Source organism: Monodelphis domestica, chromosome 4, assembly GCF_027887165.1.
Source record: "Monodelphis domestica isolate mMonDom1 chromosome 4, mMonDom1.pri, whole genome shotgun sequence".
In the NCBI taxonomy this organism is placed as follows: domain Eukaryota; kingdom Metazoa; phylum Chordata; class Mammalia; order Didelphimorphia; family Didelphidae; genus Monodelphis; species Monodelphis domestica.
The window spans coordinates 249,328,464-249,348,537 of record NC_077230.1 but is presented as its reverse complement, the minus strand read 5'-3'; the positions used below and the strand labels follow the sequence as shown (position 1 = coordinate 249,348,537).

Here is a 20,074-nt window from a genome sequence, read left to right as displayed (position 1 = left end):
TATGTGTTAGAGGTGGAAGTTTATCCTGCCATGTCATGTATTTCATAATACACATATATAAAAATATTGCTATGTCTACATTTGTACATACAGGTGTGCAAATAGAAATATATAATCACATATATAGATCTGGTGCTCTGGTTAAGGAATAATTGAACATGTATGTTTATTGGAAATTATTCATTTTTTTCTGAAAAGGTATAAGATAGCACTTAATGTTTGATATGAGGCATATAACCTAAGGGTCATTATTAAGAATAGAATTTCACAAATCTGAAATAGTAAACAGGAAAAATTCTAAATTAAGAAGTTTTTTGTTAGGCTATCAGATTTTCCAATGCATTTTCTGACTTCTTAGGCACAATAGCATTGGCTTTGAACCAGAATATAATGATTCTCCTCTGAGATAGTGAAATTTCTTTAACATCTCCAGCCAGGACATTTGATGCCTGTGCCATGATGTGTCTTAGCAGAGATGAAGTCAACAAGAGTATCCATGTAAATTCACACTGAGTTCTCATAACTACTACAATATTTCAGAACAAATAGTGCATCTTTAAATTAAACCACCAATAGTTCTATCCATGCTTTCCATTATCTTAATTCTGAGAAAATGATAACCTGAGGCCATTGCTTAGACCACTAACTCCCTTCAAAGGCTTCATAAAAATGTGGGGTTATATGCTGTCATGCATTTTACCTCATAAATATATTTCCAATGATGAGAAAATCCAGAGGTTTTGTGAGCATCTTAATGTCTCCAATAAATAAAAATCATGTGCTTGGCTACTTTAAAATATATTGTGATAAGATGGATGACCCAAAACATCATCTAATTAAAAGTATCTTAGTAAGAATTTTAAAAAGATCATTTAAAAATATTCATAGCTGTGCTAAGACATGAATAATTTCATTGCTGAAATACTTTGGTAGAATAAATCCACCTATCCATGGCCAACATAACACATATCTGTCATGAGTGTAATATCTATGAAAAAATGTGTATTTTTGATGTTTACTAGTTAAAGGTGGATTTTTCTATGTAGAATGGCTTTTAAAATGATTGACTAGCATTTCACTTTGTTTGCACATGATTGTTCAAACCATAACCATGAATGATGAAATAATTGGTGTTAAGAACCTTAATAAAGGGTGGGAAGGGAGGGGGAGGAGTCAAATCATTCCCCAAATGAAATGGCAGATGTTGAAAAATGTGCTCATCATGTTTATACAGTTAAACCAACTCCCAATCCATGTTGCAAATTTTTTAGAAAAGCATTTTTGCCCTCGTAACCTATCTGACACCCTGTCTAAATATTTCCTAATTGTTGATATGGGAGAGTAAAGTGGTTTTAATTGTCTGCTTCGCAATGTTCATATCACATAGCTGTTATCGAGTCCAATTATATCCCCAATATGCAAGCAATCAAAGTAGTCTTGCTCAGGAACTCTTCCCCGATTGGCTTTATTTTAAAATCCGACAGCCCAAAGCCCATGATAAAATCCTTCTGACATAAAAGTTGTTCTTATTCGTACTTGCTGTCTGAATGCCGCATTGTACTTTTTGCTTTGGGGGGGCCACATTTTCATCACTAACTGAGGCGGTTCTCTCTCCCTAGGACAAGACGAGTGCCTTGAGCCTGAGCAACGTCGCTGGAGTCTTCTACATTCTGGTTGGCGGCTTGGGCTTGGCCATGCTGGTGGCTTTGATAGAGTTCTGTTACAAGTCCAGGGCAGAGGCAAAGCGAATGAAGGTGGCAAAGAGTGCACAGACTTTTAACCCAACTTCCTCGCAGAATAACCAGAATTTAGCCACTTATAGAGAAGGTTACAACGTATATGGAACCGAAAGTGTTAAAATTTAGGGGTAGGACTTAGGGCCAACTACAGTGAGTGGGTGATGCATCCTGTAAATGCAGTGTCGTGACCTGTCTGTCCAGTGGTGGTAATGCTTGCTTCTAATTAGAGCTTTCTATTTTTTGGAAACCAGTGCAAAGTGGTTCAGTTTCTTTGGCTGCAGATGTACATATACACTCTTTTGTGTTGTTCATAGACATCTGCATTGCAAGGATCAAACAAACAAACTAAAAGAACTTTGCTATTGTGAATCAATCCAAAGAGGCCTGCTACATGAAATTCAAGTTGAAGCAAAAAAGAGGCCTTTCATTTAAAGGTCTACATAGGCAGCATGTTCCTATTTCTGGCTAAGGTCATTTTTGTTTCAAAGAGCTCCCTTTCTGTATTATACATTTTCTTAGTTACCAGACATCAGATATTGTCTTGTCAGTATGTGAATACATATATGTAGAGCTAGAAGGTACCTTGGAGGAAATCTAGTCTTACCCCATCATTTTACATATTAGGAAACAGAGGCCTAGGGACATTAAATCATTTACCCAAGATTACATGGGTATTATGTATATTTCAGAGGTGGGACTGAGAGACAGAACATTAGCAGTGATAGTGAGGTCTTTTTTTTTAGGTACAATTTAGGTAGTGAAGATATTTTTAGGTTCAATTCTGCTTTCAGGTAAAAACTCTTTTTGAAGTGAGTGAGAATCTAAGGTTTATAAGAATAATGGAACCAAAGCTACATTTGAGTATTTAGCTCTATTGGAAGGATCCAGCAGAAGTAAGACGTTCTTATTAATGGAAGCAAATCAAATTGATTTTTAACCAGGCACCTGTTTTGCAAGTCCAAGTCAGTTATAGTGCATATGATCCATCTACAACAAATATGTCAAGCAAGCAATAAGGCCTAACGACACCCCAGTAAAGCAGTTGTGCTTTTTCTCTTTCATAACTCTTGAGGAAAATAAGGATCAGGAATCATTTGTCCAAGGAGGTAGAAATTACTTTCAAAAATCTAAAATCCTCTCCTTTTTTCTATTAATAGACTAAATTATTTTAGATTAAACTTTAAGGAAATTTTGTCTTCAATTCAACATGCCCACTTTAAAATGTTCATATTAAATTATTAATAGGACTATTTCTTCTGACATTGCAAATTAGGATGTTATAAAATAAAGACCCACTCAATTTTCAATAAGAATAGGATATATCTACAAAGTTATTCAAGAAAAATTTGCACTACTGTTTGGTATTGACTACTAGAAAATTGAAATGAAGGAAAAAAACTTGAAACTATTCTAAATTGTAATGGTTTCTTTCTCTTTAAAAAAATAATCCTTTTTTTTTTTACTGTCATTCCATTGGTTTCTATCTGGAATTCAGAAAAGCAATAGCTGAATCCTGCAGAGTATAGTTTATCATAAAGGAAGTCATTCTCTCAATTTTGCAAAGAAGAACTGTTCCAAGAAGAGTAGACTGCTATATTTCTTCTAGACTGCTGAAATTGCTCAAATAACTTTGGGCAATTCATCCACTTGCTGGACTCTAAGCTGAGGAAATGTCAAGTTAGTGGGCATTCTTTCCTCATATTGTTTCCAGAGACATTCAATGTTTCCATAGGATAGAAAACAATCTATTAGTTCCTAGAGTTCAATGTACAGAAAACATTCCGAGTAGATTTATTTTGTAGAAGCTCTTTTGCCACTGTATCAAAAATGTGGATTTCTTGACATGGAAAGAGCATCCTGGTCATCAGCAGGGCCCGACAATAGACAAGATACTAAAAAAGAACTTTCACATGCCATTCTACTTACAAGAGGTAAAGAAAAGAATAACTTGAAAATTCCACTTCATTCAAAAAGATTATGAAGATGTTAAAATTCAGGTGTAATATCCATACTTCCTTACATAGCATTAATATGAAAATAACATTTTAGATTGGCACCATAATATGGTCATGGACATTCTCCATAAATCATCTTGTAACTAAGGCTTAACTTTTAAAGTAATAGATTTCAGAGGAAAATGTAACATTGATATTCCTGTATTTTTTAAGTCTTAGTCTTAAGGAAACAAGTTCAGAAGTAATTCTTTCCTGTAATCATTCACCAAATATTTTTTTTTGCTAAATCTTAATTAACCTTTAAGCTCCCCAGGTCTCTTGACATTTTCAAAATTATTCAAAAGACCAGTAGTTCAAAGACAATCATCCTTATATCAATAAGACCTTTGAAAACTGAATGTTATTGGGAAGAATGACTACATCCAATTGACCAACCTATAAAGGAATAAGATCAAAAACCAAGAATAACCAGTGTAGCCAAGCCCAAACCAGAACTCAGGTTGATTTTAGTAGATATTTCCCTTTAATCTGCTCCATAAGAGCACAAAATAAAAAAAGGGAAATTAGACTATTGGTGTTAGAAGATGCTGAAATTTTGACATTTTAGAAATGAATAATGATGGGAGTATGCACAGGATGTTGTTATTAAAGGCATATCCAAAACAAGAGTAGGCATGCTGTATCACAGGAGCTTTTCCTTTGGTTGACAATGTATTTGTCCCTGACTGTATTACTGCTATCCTTCAATGCAGTGATTCAACAATCAAGTTTTTTTGTGACATGGAATTGAATCCATACTGAGATTTCTTCCAAAAGAAATATAAGTAAAGCCAACAACCACAAAGATGTAGCACTATATGGGTACCTATAGCAAACCCTTACAGAAGCAAGTTCTTAGTAATAGTGTAGAAAATGTGCTTCACTTAAAGTCTTCAGTACACTCTTTGGTAGGATTGCTGCCCAATGAACAGCTGGACCAAAGCTCTCTTTTCCTTAATATTATTTTTTAAATAACTCTATTCCTCAAATGCTGAAAATAGTGACAATATTTAATTGGTCAGATGATTTACCAAAAAATATCCAGTTTATCTAATATATAAATGTAAGGTCCATGCTTTCAATTATCTTACATTACTCCTTGCCACAAATGTCCATCTTTTTTAATATTGCTTCTCTCCTTGGTGGTACTAGATGGCTAAAAATCATAGAATATACTGACCTCATTAGAATAAATATTTAATGTGACTAAGAGAGAAATGGGACAATATATGGTGTGTGTATGTAATCTACTTTATATAGCTAATTTTGAATTGACATGTCAATGAAGTTATAGAAAATGTCATCCAGAATATGCGTTGCTAGAACAGGGGAGCCTGACATATAGAAAAAATTAGAGAATAGAGATGGCTAGCCCAAGAGCTCCAATAGTTTCTATAATATGTTAAAGAGAATCAAAGTCAAGCCTCCAGCACATTCCATCAGTCCTCATATGAAAGAACATGGGCATGAATCACACAGAAGGAGAAGGTATGGAAGGGCTTGGCCTCTACTGTTATAAAGAAGAGTGTACATCCATGAAATTATAAACACTCCAGAGAAGCAGAAATGCCTAGAACCATCTCAAAGTATCTCCTTTATTAGAGAAAATTTAGTGAATAATCCAATATTCTGACCATTTTCATACAGCCATATTGCATAAACCAGGGTTTGGCTTGGGAGTCATCCAGCCCCAGAGAGAAATCCCAAGTTAGATGAATATCCAGGAACCTTATCCAGGCCCTTGGGTATCCCCAACCTGACTCACATATGTGACCAGGTTTAGAAATCTCAGGAATCTTCAGGGGACTATTAACACAAGAGGAGACAGAAAGAATGAGTGCAAGGAATCCAAAGTTGCCTGAAGATGTATTCTCTGGGGAATCCATGACAATAGATAAAGCCTAACTACAATCCTGTGAGTTAATCTTAATTTTCCTCATTCATTCTTTTTGTGGAATCAGAGAATCAGAGAAATGACTTGTCCAAGGTTGTAAAAACTTAGAGTGCTGATGCTACTAAGAAAATGTGTCAGTGAGCGTAGCCATGGAGTAATGCACCTATAAATGTTTAAGATAGAGAAACCTTAATGATCATTAAACAATAGAGACTGGAGGAATTAGTAAAGGTAATAGCTGACATTTTATATAATGTTTTAAGACTTAGATAGTGTTTAACATATATTATTTCCTTTGATCCTCACAACGACTCTTTGAAGTGGTGCTCTAATGCCTCTTTTTAAAAGGAAGAAAATGAGACACAGAGAAATTGAGTGATTTGCCCATGTTCACACAACTTGTAAGTATAAGACAGGACTCAGACCTGCCAGTCCAGCTTATTTTCCTTAAAACCAAGGTTATTAAAGGAACCTTATGGATCATATTGTCTAACACCTTCATTTTAGAGATGGGAATTGAGGTCCAGAAAGGTTAAGGAACTTGTCCAAGATTATGCAGGTGGTAAAATTAACATTTGACCCAGGTCTTCTGAATCCCAGATCACTGCTGTTTCTACTAAGGTACATTCTCACATTCAAACCCTATCATTTTGCAGATGAAAAAACAGAGGAACAGAAAGATAAATTGAGTTTCCCACTCATACAATAGGTAGATAGAAGGTATATGGATCCCCAACATCACATAGGAATTCCTTAAAGAACTCTGTCCTCAAAAGTATCTAAGTAATGAAAGATAATTCAGAGGTTATCAGAGGTTCTTACCCAAAGTTTGAATCCTTTTTATAATAGTCTCAATAAATCTCTGCTTGAAAAGCTCCAGTGATAGGGAATCTACTATCTAGGCATGCCATTCAGGGTTTGACTATTCTCTTTCTTAGAAAATTTTTCTTTTTATTGAGTTTAATACTGTCTCTTTGCACTTCTACCCATTTTTCAGTCCCACCTTTTAAAACCAAATTGAACAGTTCTTCTCAATAAAGGAAAGTAGATATCATATTGCTCTAAAACTTCTCTTTTCTGATCTAAACATCATCAGTTCCTTTAACTGATCGTTGTATGACATACTGAAAACCTTGGAGGAATAGAATTAGCCTCAAATGAGGATGGTAACAGGAAATTAAAAGTTCATTTTTCAGTTCCTTTCTCACACCATATTTATTGTTCAAAGTCTCCTCCATGTATGGAATCTCACTCAATTCTTTTTCATTTGCATCTGGAGAGTTGTTCATCTAGAGGCCAAAGTTAGCTGCATTTTTATTGCTTTCAGTTAGAATTTAAGTTTTCAGTTTTACTCTACATTAGAAAAAGCACATGCCAAGTTTAGATTTTCTATCTATGGCCATCCTATTTCCACACCCAAAGCATAAGTTCTATAGGGAGTAGATGAAGATCTCTAAATATATGAGGAGTGCTGATCTTTCTCTTCATCCTTTTTTGTTATATTTATTAGCCATAGCTACTAACAGTTAAAGCTATAAGCCAGTTAGTCAGGGACACAAGTCCATTCCTAATAGCACTGTTCAAAGCTGACTTTAAATCATTTGGGGGCAAAATACATGAAAATGACTAGATTTCTAAACTGGACTATGCCACTATTACCTATGGATAGATTATTTCACCTTTCTTGGTCTCAGGTTTATTATGAGAAAAATTATAAGTTGGAACAAATTATCTCCAAGGTTCTGTCCATTGGTAAAAGGTTTCTTATTTTAATGCCTTCAATAGCCATGCAAAATAAATATAGCCTAAAGAATTTCCTGAAGAAATTGACAAACCCAGACACAGTAACAGAAATAAAGTTTCTCCTCTGGAAAAAGATGAGTCAAATAATTGACTTCATTGTCTTCCTCTATTAATTGGTCCCTTTTGTAAATTAACATTCAAACTCGGGTCTAGAAACAATGAAAAGATCTCCATAAGAACAATAGGATATATTTTCATAGTTGTTTCTCCTATTATACTCCCCCCTCACAACTGCTATAGGAAGATATTTGTGAGCAAAGATACTAAAAGAAACATTCAGAGGTCTGCCTCACAAGAAAAGTGAGTCTGGCTAAGTGTCCATACTGATGGGCTTCCATATTGTCTCTTGCTACATGTCCCTCTCAAAAAATACTCTTTAAAAATCTATTCCTAAATGTCCATACTAAATATGTAGTCAGCTGTCCGTCACTACTTGTGCTGTTTGGGTCGTGTCTTAAAGTGGTGTGAATGAATGGAGATGTTTGTGGAGAGATCTATTTAGTTAAGAGAGGACTTGGCAGAAATTATAGCTATATGTAGGTTATATAGAGGATCATACTTTTAAAAGAAGAATTTTTCTATTTAAAACATACATAGCAAAGAAGGTGATAGGTTTCATATACATATACACATATATAATATTTAAAACTAACTCAACTTAAACTTGGTTGAGGTAGGCTCTTCAGCATAGAGTGACTTAGGCTAAGGAATTTGCTCTTTTTATTAAGTTAATCCTGGTTTTAAATTTGCCTTAAAAAGTCATTGTTTTTCTAAAAATTCTCTTATCACAATCTCTAAATTGACTTCTTCCCAATGTAGCTGAGTATTTTTTATATGCGGTTTTTGGAAAACAAAAAGCATATGAAAAATGCAGATGTCTAAATATTAACATTTTGGTGTTTGTTGTATCATATTCTGCCAATAGGATAGAAATATTGTAACACCTTTTTCCCTATTTTCTTTCCATGCAACTTAGCTGACCTTTTCTGAAGCCATAAGAAACAAAGCCAGATTATCCATCACGGGGAGTGTCGGAGAAAATGGCCGTGTATTGACTCCCGACTGCCCAAAAGCTGTACACTCTGGAACTACAATTAGACAAAGTTCAGGATTGGCTGTAATTGCATCGGACCTACCATAAAAACCAAAAAATTAATTGAGTGCCTTAATTAAAACTGTGTTGGTGACTGATGGAAACACAGCACAGCTTGTCACGACATGGGAGTGTCACTGATGAACTCCGAAATTTGGCTGAGAACGGGAAGTACGTCCGAATGCGCCAGACATCATCAGCAACAATGTGTGCATGAGCTCAGCTCGGAAACCCAAACTCAGATTTTATATCAGGAAAATTCATAATTTAGATTTTTTGGGGGTGGGGGGGGAACTGGGACGGGTGTATTAACAGCAACAAATTTCACTCGAGTGGACTTAAAACTAATAAGACTTGCCAATTAGCGCATTAAACTGTGAAGGACTTGCTCAGAAAGGACAACACTTTTACCTTGGACTTCGCGGAGAGGGATTAAATAGCTATAGAAGTCAATGAACATGCTAACCTGTGTCTCCCAAACATCCATGTATACAATGGAAGAATATCCCGCTGTGGAAATGTCACAAAACTGTGATGAAAAAATAATAAACAAACATGTAAATCCTGTGAAAAGTAAAAGAAATTATTTACATTTCCTTTGAGGAAAATGAGGAATATCGAAACATGCTTGCTTTTTAACTGATGTAAATTCAGTAGAGGACAACACAATTCTTTTTTCTAACCATCTTAGGGAACAATTCATTGCAATAATTGATATAAATGGCATCACTGTAATAAAATTCAGAGACATGTTTTTTATAAAAGTTGTTGGCCATCTTCTTGTTTGCTGTTATCTTCATTCTGTTACACACCAGTCAGTGTCCCACAGATTACATTTGTCTAAGTAGGGGAAATAAAGCAAAAAAGAAAAAAAATGTTGACGTTACATCATCCGTCTGCAGTGTAGAATCAAAAAGACTACGGGTCACTCATGCTACCAATATTATTTATAATCTTGTTCTGTGTACAAAATTGTGGTTTTTGTACCCAACAAAAAAAAAATAAAACAACAAACGTTCTTATAATACTACAGAGCCTGGATTTGTTTTCCAAATGTTTGAAGGTCACTTAAAAAAGAAATTTTAAAAAACAGCAACAATAAAAGAAAGGAGAAAGTGTCAAATGTGGAGTCTGCAGGTAGAGTGGAATCCATTTGTACTTCTTGTGAGAAAACCAGCAAAAAAGATGGTTAGAGGCAGAGTCACTGATGGATCAATATGCCATGAACATGGCTCACTGAGTAGAAAATCTCTTGTATTGGACATTCACTGCCCATTTAATCAAAGGAAATAAGAGTACTATTAGGTCTACAACAAAGATTCTTATGCCCAAATGCAGAAAACTACACAACAGAATTTGTGTGAAAGCTGTTGTATTTTATACATATTCTCTTAAAAATTGTTTTAGAGTAATTTTGCTCTTGAGGGGGAAAAAATGAAGTAAATTATGTCAAGAAGTGAATCAAGCAGAGATTATAACAGTGGAATATCACTATTGATCACAGAGGAGGGTTAAAAAAAAGTCATTTGCTATAAAACCATAGCAGCAGCTTCTCTTCTGAGTATATATGGTTATATGCAAAGATGATCTCATTTTTTTTTCCTTCTGGAGTTTCTGATTGGAGAGAATGGGGTATGGACAGGACATATGGATAGAAGAGATCTTGCCTTTCCTTTTCCACATGATCAACCAGACTGCAGACTAGATATCATCACTCCCAGTAAAGATAAATAAATTTGCACAAAATGACCAGGGTAGTTATCTTTATGGTTCAAACTGGGATCCCCTCCTGATAAATCAACAAAGAAGATCTGAAAGTAGAAGGCAAAGAAAGATCTAAAATCTCATAGAGATTACAAAACCCTTAACAAATATTACAAGACAAAGAAAAAGTGATCAAATATCTAATTAAACACAAAATCCTGTGAAATCCCATTAGATCATGAAGCAATAACAAAAAATTATAGTTTGAAAGAGAAATTTAATTCATAAAAGAAAAAATAGCAGACTAGAAGTAGTAAAAGAACTTAAATGATGTCAAGAGGTGGGGGGGGGAGGGACTGACAGAACAGAAACAAAGAGCAAAAATATTAAAAGACATTATCTCTATACAGTCCAAAAGCATTGACTTCACAAATGGAATTCACAGGCAACATAAAGTCATAGGTCTCCCAGAAGCACATGACAAACATAAATAATGAATAAAATAATGCGAGAAATTGGGCAGATAGGTGGCACATTGTATATAGTGCAAGACCTAAAGTTAGGAAGATGAATCTTCCTGAGTTCAAATCCAGTTGCAGATACTTATCTGTGTGACTCTGAGAAAGTCACTTATCCTTGCTTACCTCAGTTTTCTCATTTGTAAAATGAGGTGGAAAATGAAATAATATAACATTTTGTCTCTGCCAGGAAAACCTCAAATTGGGTGAGAAAGAATCAGACATGACTAAACAATAAAAATGCTGGAAATAACAAAATAAAACTGCCTAGAACTTCTGAATGTGAAAAAAGTAATAATTAAATGAGCCACAAATTGCTTTCAGAAAAAAAATATGCTTCAAACTCTAAGACACATAGTAGCTAAATGTATCAATTCCTATAATAAACAACAAATTTTGAAAAAGGCCAGAAGAAATATCTTCAGGTATAAAGGTAATTAAAATCAAGTACATGAAATTATTCTATACCCAGTAAAAACTGTAGAATGGAATGGAATATTATGTTCTGAGAAGCAAGGAAACTCAAGTTAAAATCCAAAATCATGTGACTGGCAACACTGAGCCTGATCAATAAAGTTAATCTGCTAAAAAGATGAATATTTACCAAAAGAGGTCCCAGAAATGTTTTGTTTTAAAATATATGTGAACAGAATATTTGACTTGCAAGCATCCCAAAACACAGAAACACAAGAAATGTAAGAAAAATTATATTTTTTAGGAATTGTAGGAAAGAAAAGAGTAAGTAATGAAATATATAAGTAATGTCATAAGTTTTGTTGTTGTTTTTAATAGTGATCATCAATAAATTAAAAAGCACATAGAGGCAGAAAGATTTAAGCAGAATTTAAAGAAACATAAGAAAGTCCAAAAATGGTGCCATTAAAAAAAAAAAACCTATGTGACTTTCCTAAAGACAAATGAAGATATAATGTAGTACAAAAATTATAGAATGAAAGGGAACAAAAATTGGAGGAAAGAGGTGAAGTATTAAAAAAAATGGATGTTATGCCTTTATCAAGTTCATGGGTGAATAGTCAAGGGACTGTAATTCTTATTTTCAAGAAGAGCAGATACATGAGAATGATAAGATGGCATGAGTAAGGAACTGAAATTGGAGGACTCAGAGTAGGATTCAACCCTATAAAGTAAAAGGTCTCAGTGAAGTATATTTCTGTAGGAGAAGACTTAATTGGGGTGGGAGATGACTGTGAATTGAGAAAGGACAATCACTAAAAGACTTTAACACTCCACTATTAGTACCCTTCTCAAGGAATTGTGAACACCTGTGTTACAAGGGAATCACTTTAAAAGACTGATATATATTAATTTAAGGTCGCCAAGGAATCAGCTATGTAATTCCTAAATGAAAAACTCAAGTCAGCCGTCAGCCTTTTTTGGAGTTTAATTACAATAGGAGCAAGAAAGGAATTAGAGATATATATAGAGAGAGAAAGGGGAGAGAAGGGAATAGGGCTTAAATACCCCTTCTGTTTAGGCTGGGCCAAAAGGCCCAAGCCCTTAGATAGCTGGGGCAAAGAAAAGAGATCAGTCCCTTTCACTCACGTGTCCAAAATGGAGAAACAGTCTCAGAGGCCCCCACCTTCAGCTTCCTTCAGAGCAAGCTTCATCAGAGCCCAGGAACCACACCGACCAAAAACTCAATCCTCCTCCCCCGAGTCTCCAGACCCTCCTATCTTTAAGGACACCATCCAAGTTGCCTCCCCTCAGTCCTCACATCTACCAATCACTCTTCATCAATTTCCCTGTCAATGGAGGCTCTCGCTTAACCCAGGACCGCCCAGAGGTTTCTGGCTTTTGCACATGTCTGTTGAAGGTCATATTTTTCAAATGATTAAATCTTTACTCCTTTGTTCCAGCCCTTTCTAAATCCTGTTAACTTGAGTATGGTAGAGATTGGAATAATTAAATTTTGATCTAGGCTGCAGCCCTTACTCAATCCTATTAGGACTGAATAGGGTGGAGATTTATTCCAAGTATCTCCATTGTATCAATTCTAAAATCAATCAAGACTCAAAGAAATTCCTGTTCTATGCTTAAGCATAGGTCAAAGTCCTTTCCATTGTTCAGCAAAGGGTTTCTGTCCTAAAGTAATCTTAAGAAGGGAAGAGAAGGAACCTCCCATGCCAATGGGGTTCCCATTCCAATAGACTATCAGTAAGAAATTTTCCAAGTATGAAATATCCCAATGGTGAAATTTCCAACATTTATAAGTCTAAGGAATTTTGAGGTTTACACCTGGGAGTACCTAATATACAGAAAGGGGGAAGATGGACTTGAAATGAAACAAAAGATGAGATATAATGATCAGTAAAAATGGGAATGCTCATGGGGAGGACAGGGGTAGAATTGGACACCACATTTTGCAAAATAATTTTACAATGAGACATTATTTCTGTCTACAGTAGGTCTCTCTTTTCTAAAATTCAATGGGCAGGGGCAGGGAATAATTAGGTGACTCCATGGAAAGAGAACCAGACTTAGAGACAGGTCCTACATTCATATGTGATCTCAGACACTTAGCTGCATAACCCTGAGCAAGTTGCTTAACCCCAGATGCCTAACCACTCTTTTGCCTTGGAACCAATCCTTAGTGTTGATTCTGCAACAGAAGAGTTGTTTTTTTTTTTAAGTTAAAATGTGATATGATCTATAAAGACGATAAAATGGAAGAAGGAAGTCAAACCTGGTACTTCAGAAAATTTAATTCCATGAAGAATATAAATATGGAATTCTTTAAAGATGGAATAAGGATATAGACCATGAATCAAGGAATACATTTTAAAAAAAACACCATAGTATGAGTATTAACATAGAGAATAAAGAAAAATATTTTTAAAAAGAACAGATAAAACTAAAAAGCAAAAGAAGGAAAAAAACCAATTACTGAAGTAAAATTGCAAAACAAAGGAAAGGGCTAAAAAACAGGTGTGAGGTGAAATGGGGATGCAAACCTGTGGCCACAGGTAAGGTCACATCAAAGTAGTTTATATAACCCTAGATAAAAAGTATTACTTTAAAATGGAAGGGGAATTAAAATATTTTAAAAGTAATTTTGAAAACTTTAGAAACTGATACAGAGGAAAATATTAACCTAACTCATAACACTAAATGAGAATAGATTAAACAATCCAATAAAATGAAAGAATAGTAAAATGGCTAATAAAGAAAAATCTCACCATCCATTACTTACAAGAATCGTATTATTTTAAAGAGCATATACCATATAAATTTATATGTATATATATATATATATATATGTCACAATGGGCCAAAAGGACAAAATTTACTATGTATCAGGTGAATCAAAAAAGAACTGTTAATCATACTATTAGACAAAAAAAAATTCAAATTATCATTAAAGATAAAAAAAAGTAAATTAAACCATTACTTTCTGTCTTAGAATTGGTACTAAGTCTAAGTTCCAAAGCAAAAGAGCAGTAAAAACTAGGCAGTTGGGGTTAACTTACCCAGGGTCTCATATCTAGGAAGTATCTCAGATAGATTTGAACCCAGGACATCCCATCTTTGAGCATGGCTCTCCATTCTCTAAACCACCCAGCTGCCCTAATTACAGTCTTCTTAACAAAACAATATAAATAGTACAAGCATGTGCATCTAATGGCAAAGCAGCTAAATTTGTAAAGGAATTATTGATTCACAAAAAAACTTACTGTTATCCTAAGAGATCAAGACCTGTCTTAATCTTCTCTCAAATCTGGAGGAATTTAATGTCAATACAAACACAAAGGAAAATAAATAACTGAGCAAACTCTTAGAGAATTGAGATAAAAAAAATTTACTGTGCCTTCCAAATGAGACCACTACATACTAAATATATTTCTGAGTATCCCATGACACTTTTTAGAAAAGTAAGCCATAGATTAAATTATAGAAAGATGGAAATAAATGGGAACAAATATAATACACTTCCATTACAAACCATAATGAAATAAAAACAGCAATTTAGGGAACTCAAGGCAAAGACAGAGACCTCATTTGAGACTTCATAATGAAATCCAAGCAAATGAATTCTTCAAAGAATAAATGATAGAAATAATTAAAAGCTATAAAAGACTACAATAATGTCAAAACAAGATAAAACAATTCTATGATCTGACTTTTAGTGAAGGAAATAATATAGCCTCAAATATATTCCTTAGTGATATTAAAAAGAAAAGAATAAAATGGCATAAGCAACTATTAAAAATTACATAGGCAACAAATCAAGATAAAAATAAGTACAAATGAGAAAACTTCCAAAATAATAGAATAAATTGGAAATTCTAAAGACTTTAGAACTAATAAATTTTAAAATAAACAAGTTTCCAGATGGATATATGGGAGAATTCTATCATACTTTTAAAATTAAATTTAGTGACTGTATGCTACAAATTATTCTCCAAATTTGAGAATAAAAAATACTTTGCTAAACTCCCCTCATTATTTCAATATAATCTTGAAACTCAAAACTAGATAGATAAAAAAGGAATATACTATAAACCACTATCATCTATGAAGGTTATTTCAAATTTTTTAAACAAAAATCTAGCAAAAATTACCATAGAAATTCACTCAAAAATCATTCACTATGATAATAATGGATTTATTATTAGAGATAAAAGTATGATTCAACATTAGGAAAACAACATAATTTTAGTAAAGTTCAAACACTCTAAGCAACATGATCATATTAGATTTAGGAAAAAAGTTTTTGACAAAATACAATATTTATTTCTGCTATTAAGAAAAAAACCAACAACGTAAAGACAGAGAGATTTCTTAAAAATATATTAACAATCATCAAGTTAAATCAATAGGATAATAAGGCAAAAATAAATTCCTAATGAAATGTAGAAATAAAACAAGGATACCTACTTTCTTCACTGTTATTTGACAATTCTAGAAATGCTAGGAATAAAAATGAATTGAGAGAAAGAAATTAAAGGCATTAAAGATAGTAAAAGAAAATTCAGAAATAACACTTTTCTAAAAACATGATGGTTTATTTACATACTCTCAGGGGAACGAACAAATAAAATAAATGAGATAATTAATGAGTCATTGAAGTTTCTGGTTACAAAATAAGCTCACTAAATCAAATGCAATTCTATGTAATAAAAAGAATACCAAAGAGGAATAATAAAAAGTCCCAACAAAAATAACTACAAAATACATTAAATATCTGGGAGTGAATTAACTTAAACATCCTCAACATCTATATAAAGACAATTACAAAATATTCCCTAAAAAACCTGAAAAATTGAATGAACAAGAGAGAGAGAGAGAGAGAGAGAGAGAGAGAGAGAGAGAGAGAGAGAGAGAGAGAGAGAGAGAGAGAAAGTGAGAAAGAAAAAGAGAAAGGAAGGAAGGAAGGAAGGAAGGAAGGAAGGAAGGAAGGAAGGAAGGAAGGAAGGAAGGAAGGAAGGAAGGAAGGAAGGAAGGAAGGAAGGAAGGAAGGAAGGAAGGAAGGAAGGAAGGAAGGAAGGAAGGAAGGAAGGAAGGAAGGAAGGAAGGAAGGAAGGAAGGGAGAGAGGAACATTTATTAATAGCTTACTATATGCTTAACACTATACTAGGCACTGGGGATAAAAATAGAAAAACTAAACCAATCCCTGCTCTCCAGGTGCTCATCTTCTAATTGGAGGAAACAACGCAAAAGAGAGAATGGAAACTCTCCGAAGTCCTAAGGCTTCTTAGATTCAGCAGATGGGAAAGAGGGAGGGAGTAAAGAAAGTCGTTTTTAAGCACCTACTATTTGCTAGTCTATGCTCTAAGTGCTTCATAAATATTCTCTTCTTTGGTTGCTTCCAAACGTATATCGCAAGTTCAGAAAACCACGCCCACTTTGACCTAAAGGGTGTAGAAAACCTCCCCATTGTCACATTAATCGGATCATGCTACGGGACTGCTCAAAAGTCCTTAGTAGCTCCCTGTTACCTCCAGGGCAAACTGCCAACCACTTAACCAGGTATTTAAGTTCTTTTATAGCTTGTCTCCAAGCTACTCTTCTGGTATTATTTCATAGAGTTCCCCGTTTTTGTATTCTCCACTTTAGATAAACTGTTTAAGGTTTCACAGTCCTGTCCTACTCTGCAACATGCAGAGAGTGCAGATGCCTAAATATTGCTTCCCATCGAGTTCCTTCTTATTTCCACTACGGAGCTCAAAGGCTATCTATTCCATTTCCCTGGTCACTTCAGCTGAAAGACTTTTCCAGCTTCAATCTTCTTAAAACACTTTATCTAGACCACTCAGTTTCCCTCATCTCATTTTATCTTCTCTATTGTATAGCTTCATTTTCCTGCAAGGAGATTTGAGCTGCTAAATTATGTCAGTCATTTAAAAATTTCTCTTTTTGTATCATCGTCCTCTGGCAGTGTTTTCCATGTAATGTATCCTCAATCTAATGTTTCTTGCCCTCCTGACACTGACTAGGCATGTCTGGTTTTTATTGTTGGTTGATGAATTCACTATGAATGCAGTCATCTCTATAGATAACTTTCTTTTCTTCCTCAGTGCAATTATTTGGATTTCTGTCTTTTGAATTTCAGTCTTGTGAGGATCATATCCCCTTTGGTTAACATTCTCTTTGTGCCATGAAATCCTAAATATCCATTTAATGTTATAATTTATAAAATTCCTAAGAATGAGTAAAAGGATGGAATGAAATGGAAAATGGGATACATTGCCAGTTACACCCCACTAAATGAATCTATGATTGTATGACAGAGGCAGCCAGTAGAACTAGAGAAGCAAAATCAACTGAAATGGCTCATATTCACTTGCTTCATGGTTAAGCGCATTTTGTTGCATAGAATATGTGCCAGTGGCTTTAAAGAAAACTAGTCCAGCAGAATTCTGAGATACTTGAAACTCATAAAATCAAAGACAAGAAATTCCTTCAGTTTTGAGTTTGTTATGTAAAGATGATGAAAATGATAAGACAATGTAAATGGAGAGAAATTCATTAGAAGACTTCTAATTCTATTTTACTTTAACAATTATAGCAAAGCCCAATTCAATCCTTTATTTGAAAGGGTTTTTAAGGACTGTCCTTATCCCAATCAATCAGTCAGCATTTATTAAGCATCTACTCTGTTCCAACCATACTTTGATGAAAAAACAAAGAGAAAAATAAAACACATTTACTCTCATCAATTCGAAATTCTACTGAGCGAGACAAAATGTGTACATGGAAATATATACAGAATAGAGTCAAAATAGAAAGTAAATCGGATAAAAGGAGGCACTAGCACTTGAGGAAATTAGAGAAAGCTTCACTTTTTAAACCGAGTCTTCAAGGATTTAAAAGATTGTATGTATGAGGTGAAAAAAGAAAGTGTTACTAGCTTTAGAAATAGTACAAAGATGTAGAGATGGGAAATTAAATAGACCATCTAAGGGGAAAAAATAAGACCAGTTTGACTGGATCATACCATGCAAGAAGGAAAATACCATATAATGAAAGGGGGAAAATATATATATATGCACACACATATATATACAGACACACACATACATATGTTTTCTTGATTCTGCTCATTTAATTCTTCATATTTCATGTGGGTTTTTCCATTTTTTATATAAATCTGCTAATCTTTTCTTATATAATAGTACTATTCCATCACAATCACATACCACATCTTGTTAAGCTATTCCCCAAATCATGGGCATTCCCTCAATTTTCAGTTCTTTGCCAATACAAAAAGAATGACTATAAGTATTTGAGAACATGTGGGGTTTCTTTTTCCTTTTTCCCTGATCACATTAAGAAATGAACCTGATTTTGTCATTCTAAATAAAATATGAAGCTTGATCCTCAGATGAACAGGAAGTATAGGGATGTTCTTAGATGGTAAGAAGAGAAGAACTTTGAAATCACTATTGTAGTAAGTGGGAGAAGAAATTAGGAAAGCATGAAAGAATTGCCTAGTTTCAGTGAGGGCCCAGCTGAGATTTCCTAATGTTAATTTACAGAGTATTGTGATGTGACTTCCAGCTTTATTCAGTAGCATTTTGTTATGGAGATTTTAGGAAAGGAGAAAGGGTTTATACACAAGGGAAAATCACATTTAAATAACTTGAGTTTATTAACAGAGAAGGGGAAGATGTTGAGGAAGGAATGAAGAGGATGGGTAGCATTTGACTTTTTACCCACTATATTTGATTTATCTAAGCTTACACTATCTAACTATCTTAACTAAAGACTATTAAGAATAAATCTCACAGTAAACCCAGAATCTCATACAAACACAGAGTCAATGGTTGATAAAGTATCAGGAATTCCAGTTGTGGTATCCTCAGATGGTCCAGCAAGGTAGAGGTCTTTTCCCCAGTCAATCTGTCCACCAGGAAGACTGGAGATTTTCCTCTCACCCTCAGCCAGTTAGTTGATCCTCAAAGGCCAGTTGCTTGATAGGTGGTTTGTTCAGGGAGTCTCAGATACACACCTTCCTTCTTCACTTTCAGCTACAGACTGAGTCAGTTGAAAAACTGCCCCTTTGGAACTCTGACCCAACCAGCTCATGAAAGATTCTAAAGTCTTAAGACCTGTCAATCATTCTTACAACTTCTACCTTCCCTTGCTACAATATGAAAGGGAGCATAAAAGATTATTTTATAATAATAATCTAAGAGTTAATTTACTGAGCATGTAAAAAAACAAAACAAAATACTGCTTAGGCATGGCCTAAAAGTGGGTAAAATGTGTGAACTTGACCTCTCCAGCTGTAGATTTATATAGGGAGTTATTATATTAGGACCCTGGAACATATTCAATAAATTCTCCTTTTGTCTCTCTCTTTGCCTTCATGCCTCTATATATCAACCAATCTGCTCTCTTACTATTTGTCTCATTGGGTCTCCCTATCTCACTTCAGGCTCTAAATGCCATGGCCATTCTTAGGCCTGATCCTGCTGTCTGTAGTCCGTTAACTCATACTCAAACAGCCTTGGGGTCCTCTGCTCTTGGGGAGTTCCCATAAAAATACCCAACATAATGTGGACACTTGATTAACTTAATCCTATTGCACCCCAGAAAGCTTAAGCTCAAGAGATCCTCCAGCTAATTTGGTAAAAGGTATTATGGGTGAGCCCATCAAATGAAGCTTTAAATAAGATGTTAAAAACACATTAGCTCAAATAAGAGTATGTCTGGCCTTCATCACTAGCTTCATGTCAAACTAAAAGAAGAAAATTTACAATATTTTCCAGAAAAAAAGAATCACCACAAAATGCTATATTAATTGTATGGATTCTGTATTTTATTACAATGATAAAAATATAACCATCAACATTATATGATTTAT

General features: G+C 34.3%; 1 protein-coding gene across 9 annotated transcripts in view; it reads left to right on the top strand.

Moving 5' to 3' along the window:
* The window catches only part of GRIA4 (glutamate ionotropic receptor AMPA type subunit 4), a 478,222-nt gene extending 468,935 nt beyond the window's left edge, over nucleotides 1-9,287 (top strand). For 6 of the 9 annotated variants that reach the window (XM_007494900.3, XM_056794448.1, XM_001371470.4 and 3 more), the window contains 2 exons: nucleotides 1,620-1,754; nucleotides 8,407-9,287. In XM_007494900.3, coding sequence (XP_007494962.1) covers nucleotides 1,620-1,754; nucleotides 8,407-8,571 — 300 coding nt within the window. In that variant the 3' untranslated portion in view covers nucleotides 8,572-9,287. Of the gene's footprint in view, nucleotides 1-1,619; nucleotides 1,868-8,406 lie in introns of those variants that run through there. The other 3 variants (XM_007494901.3, XM_007494902.3, XR_008911318.1) reach the window with 2 other exon arrangements.
* The last annotated feature ends 10,787 nt before the right edge of the window (nucleotides 9,288-20,074 follow it).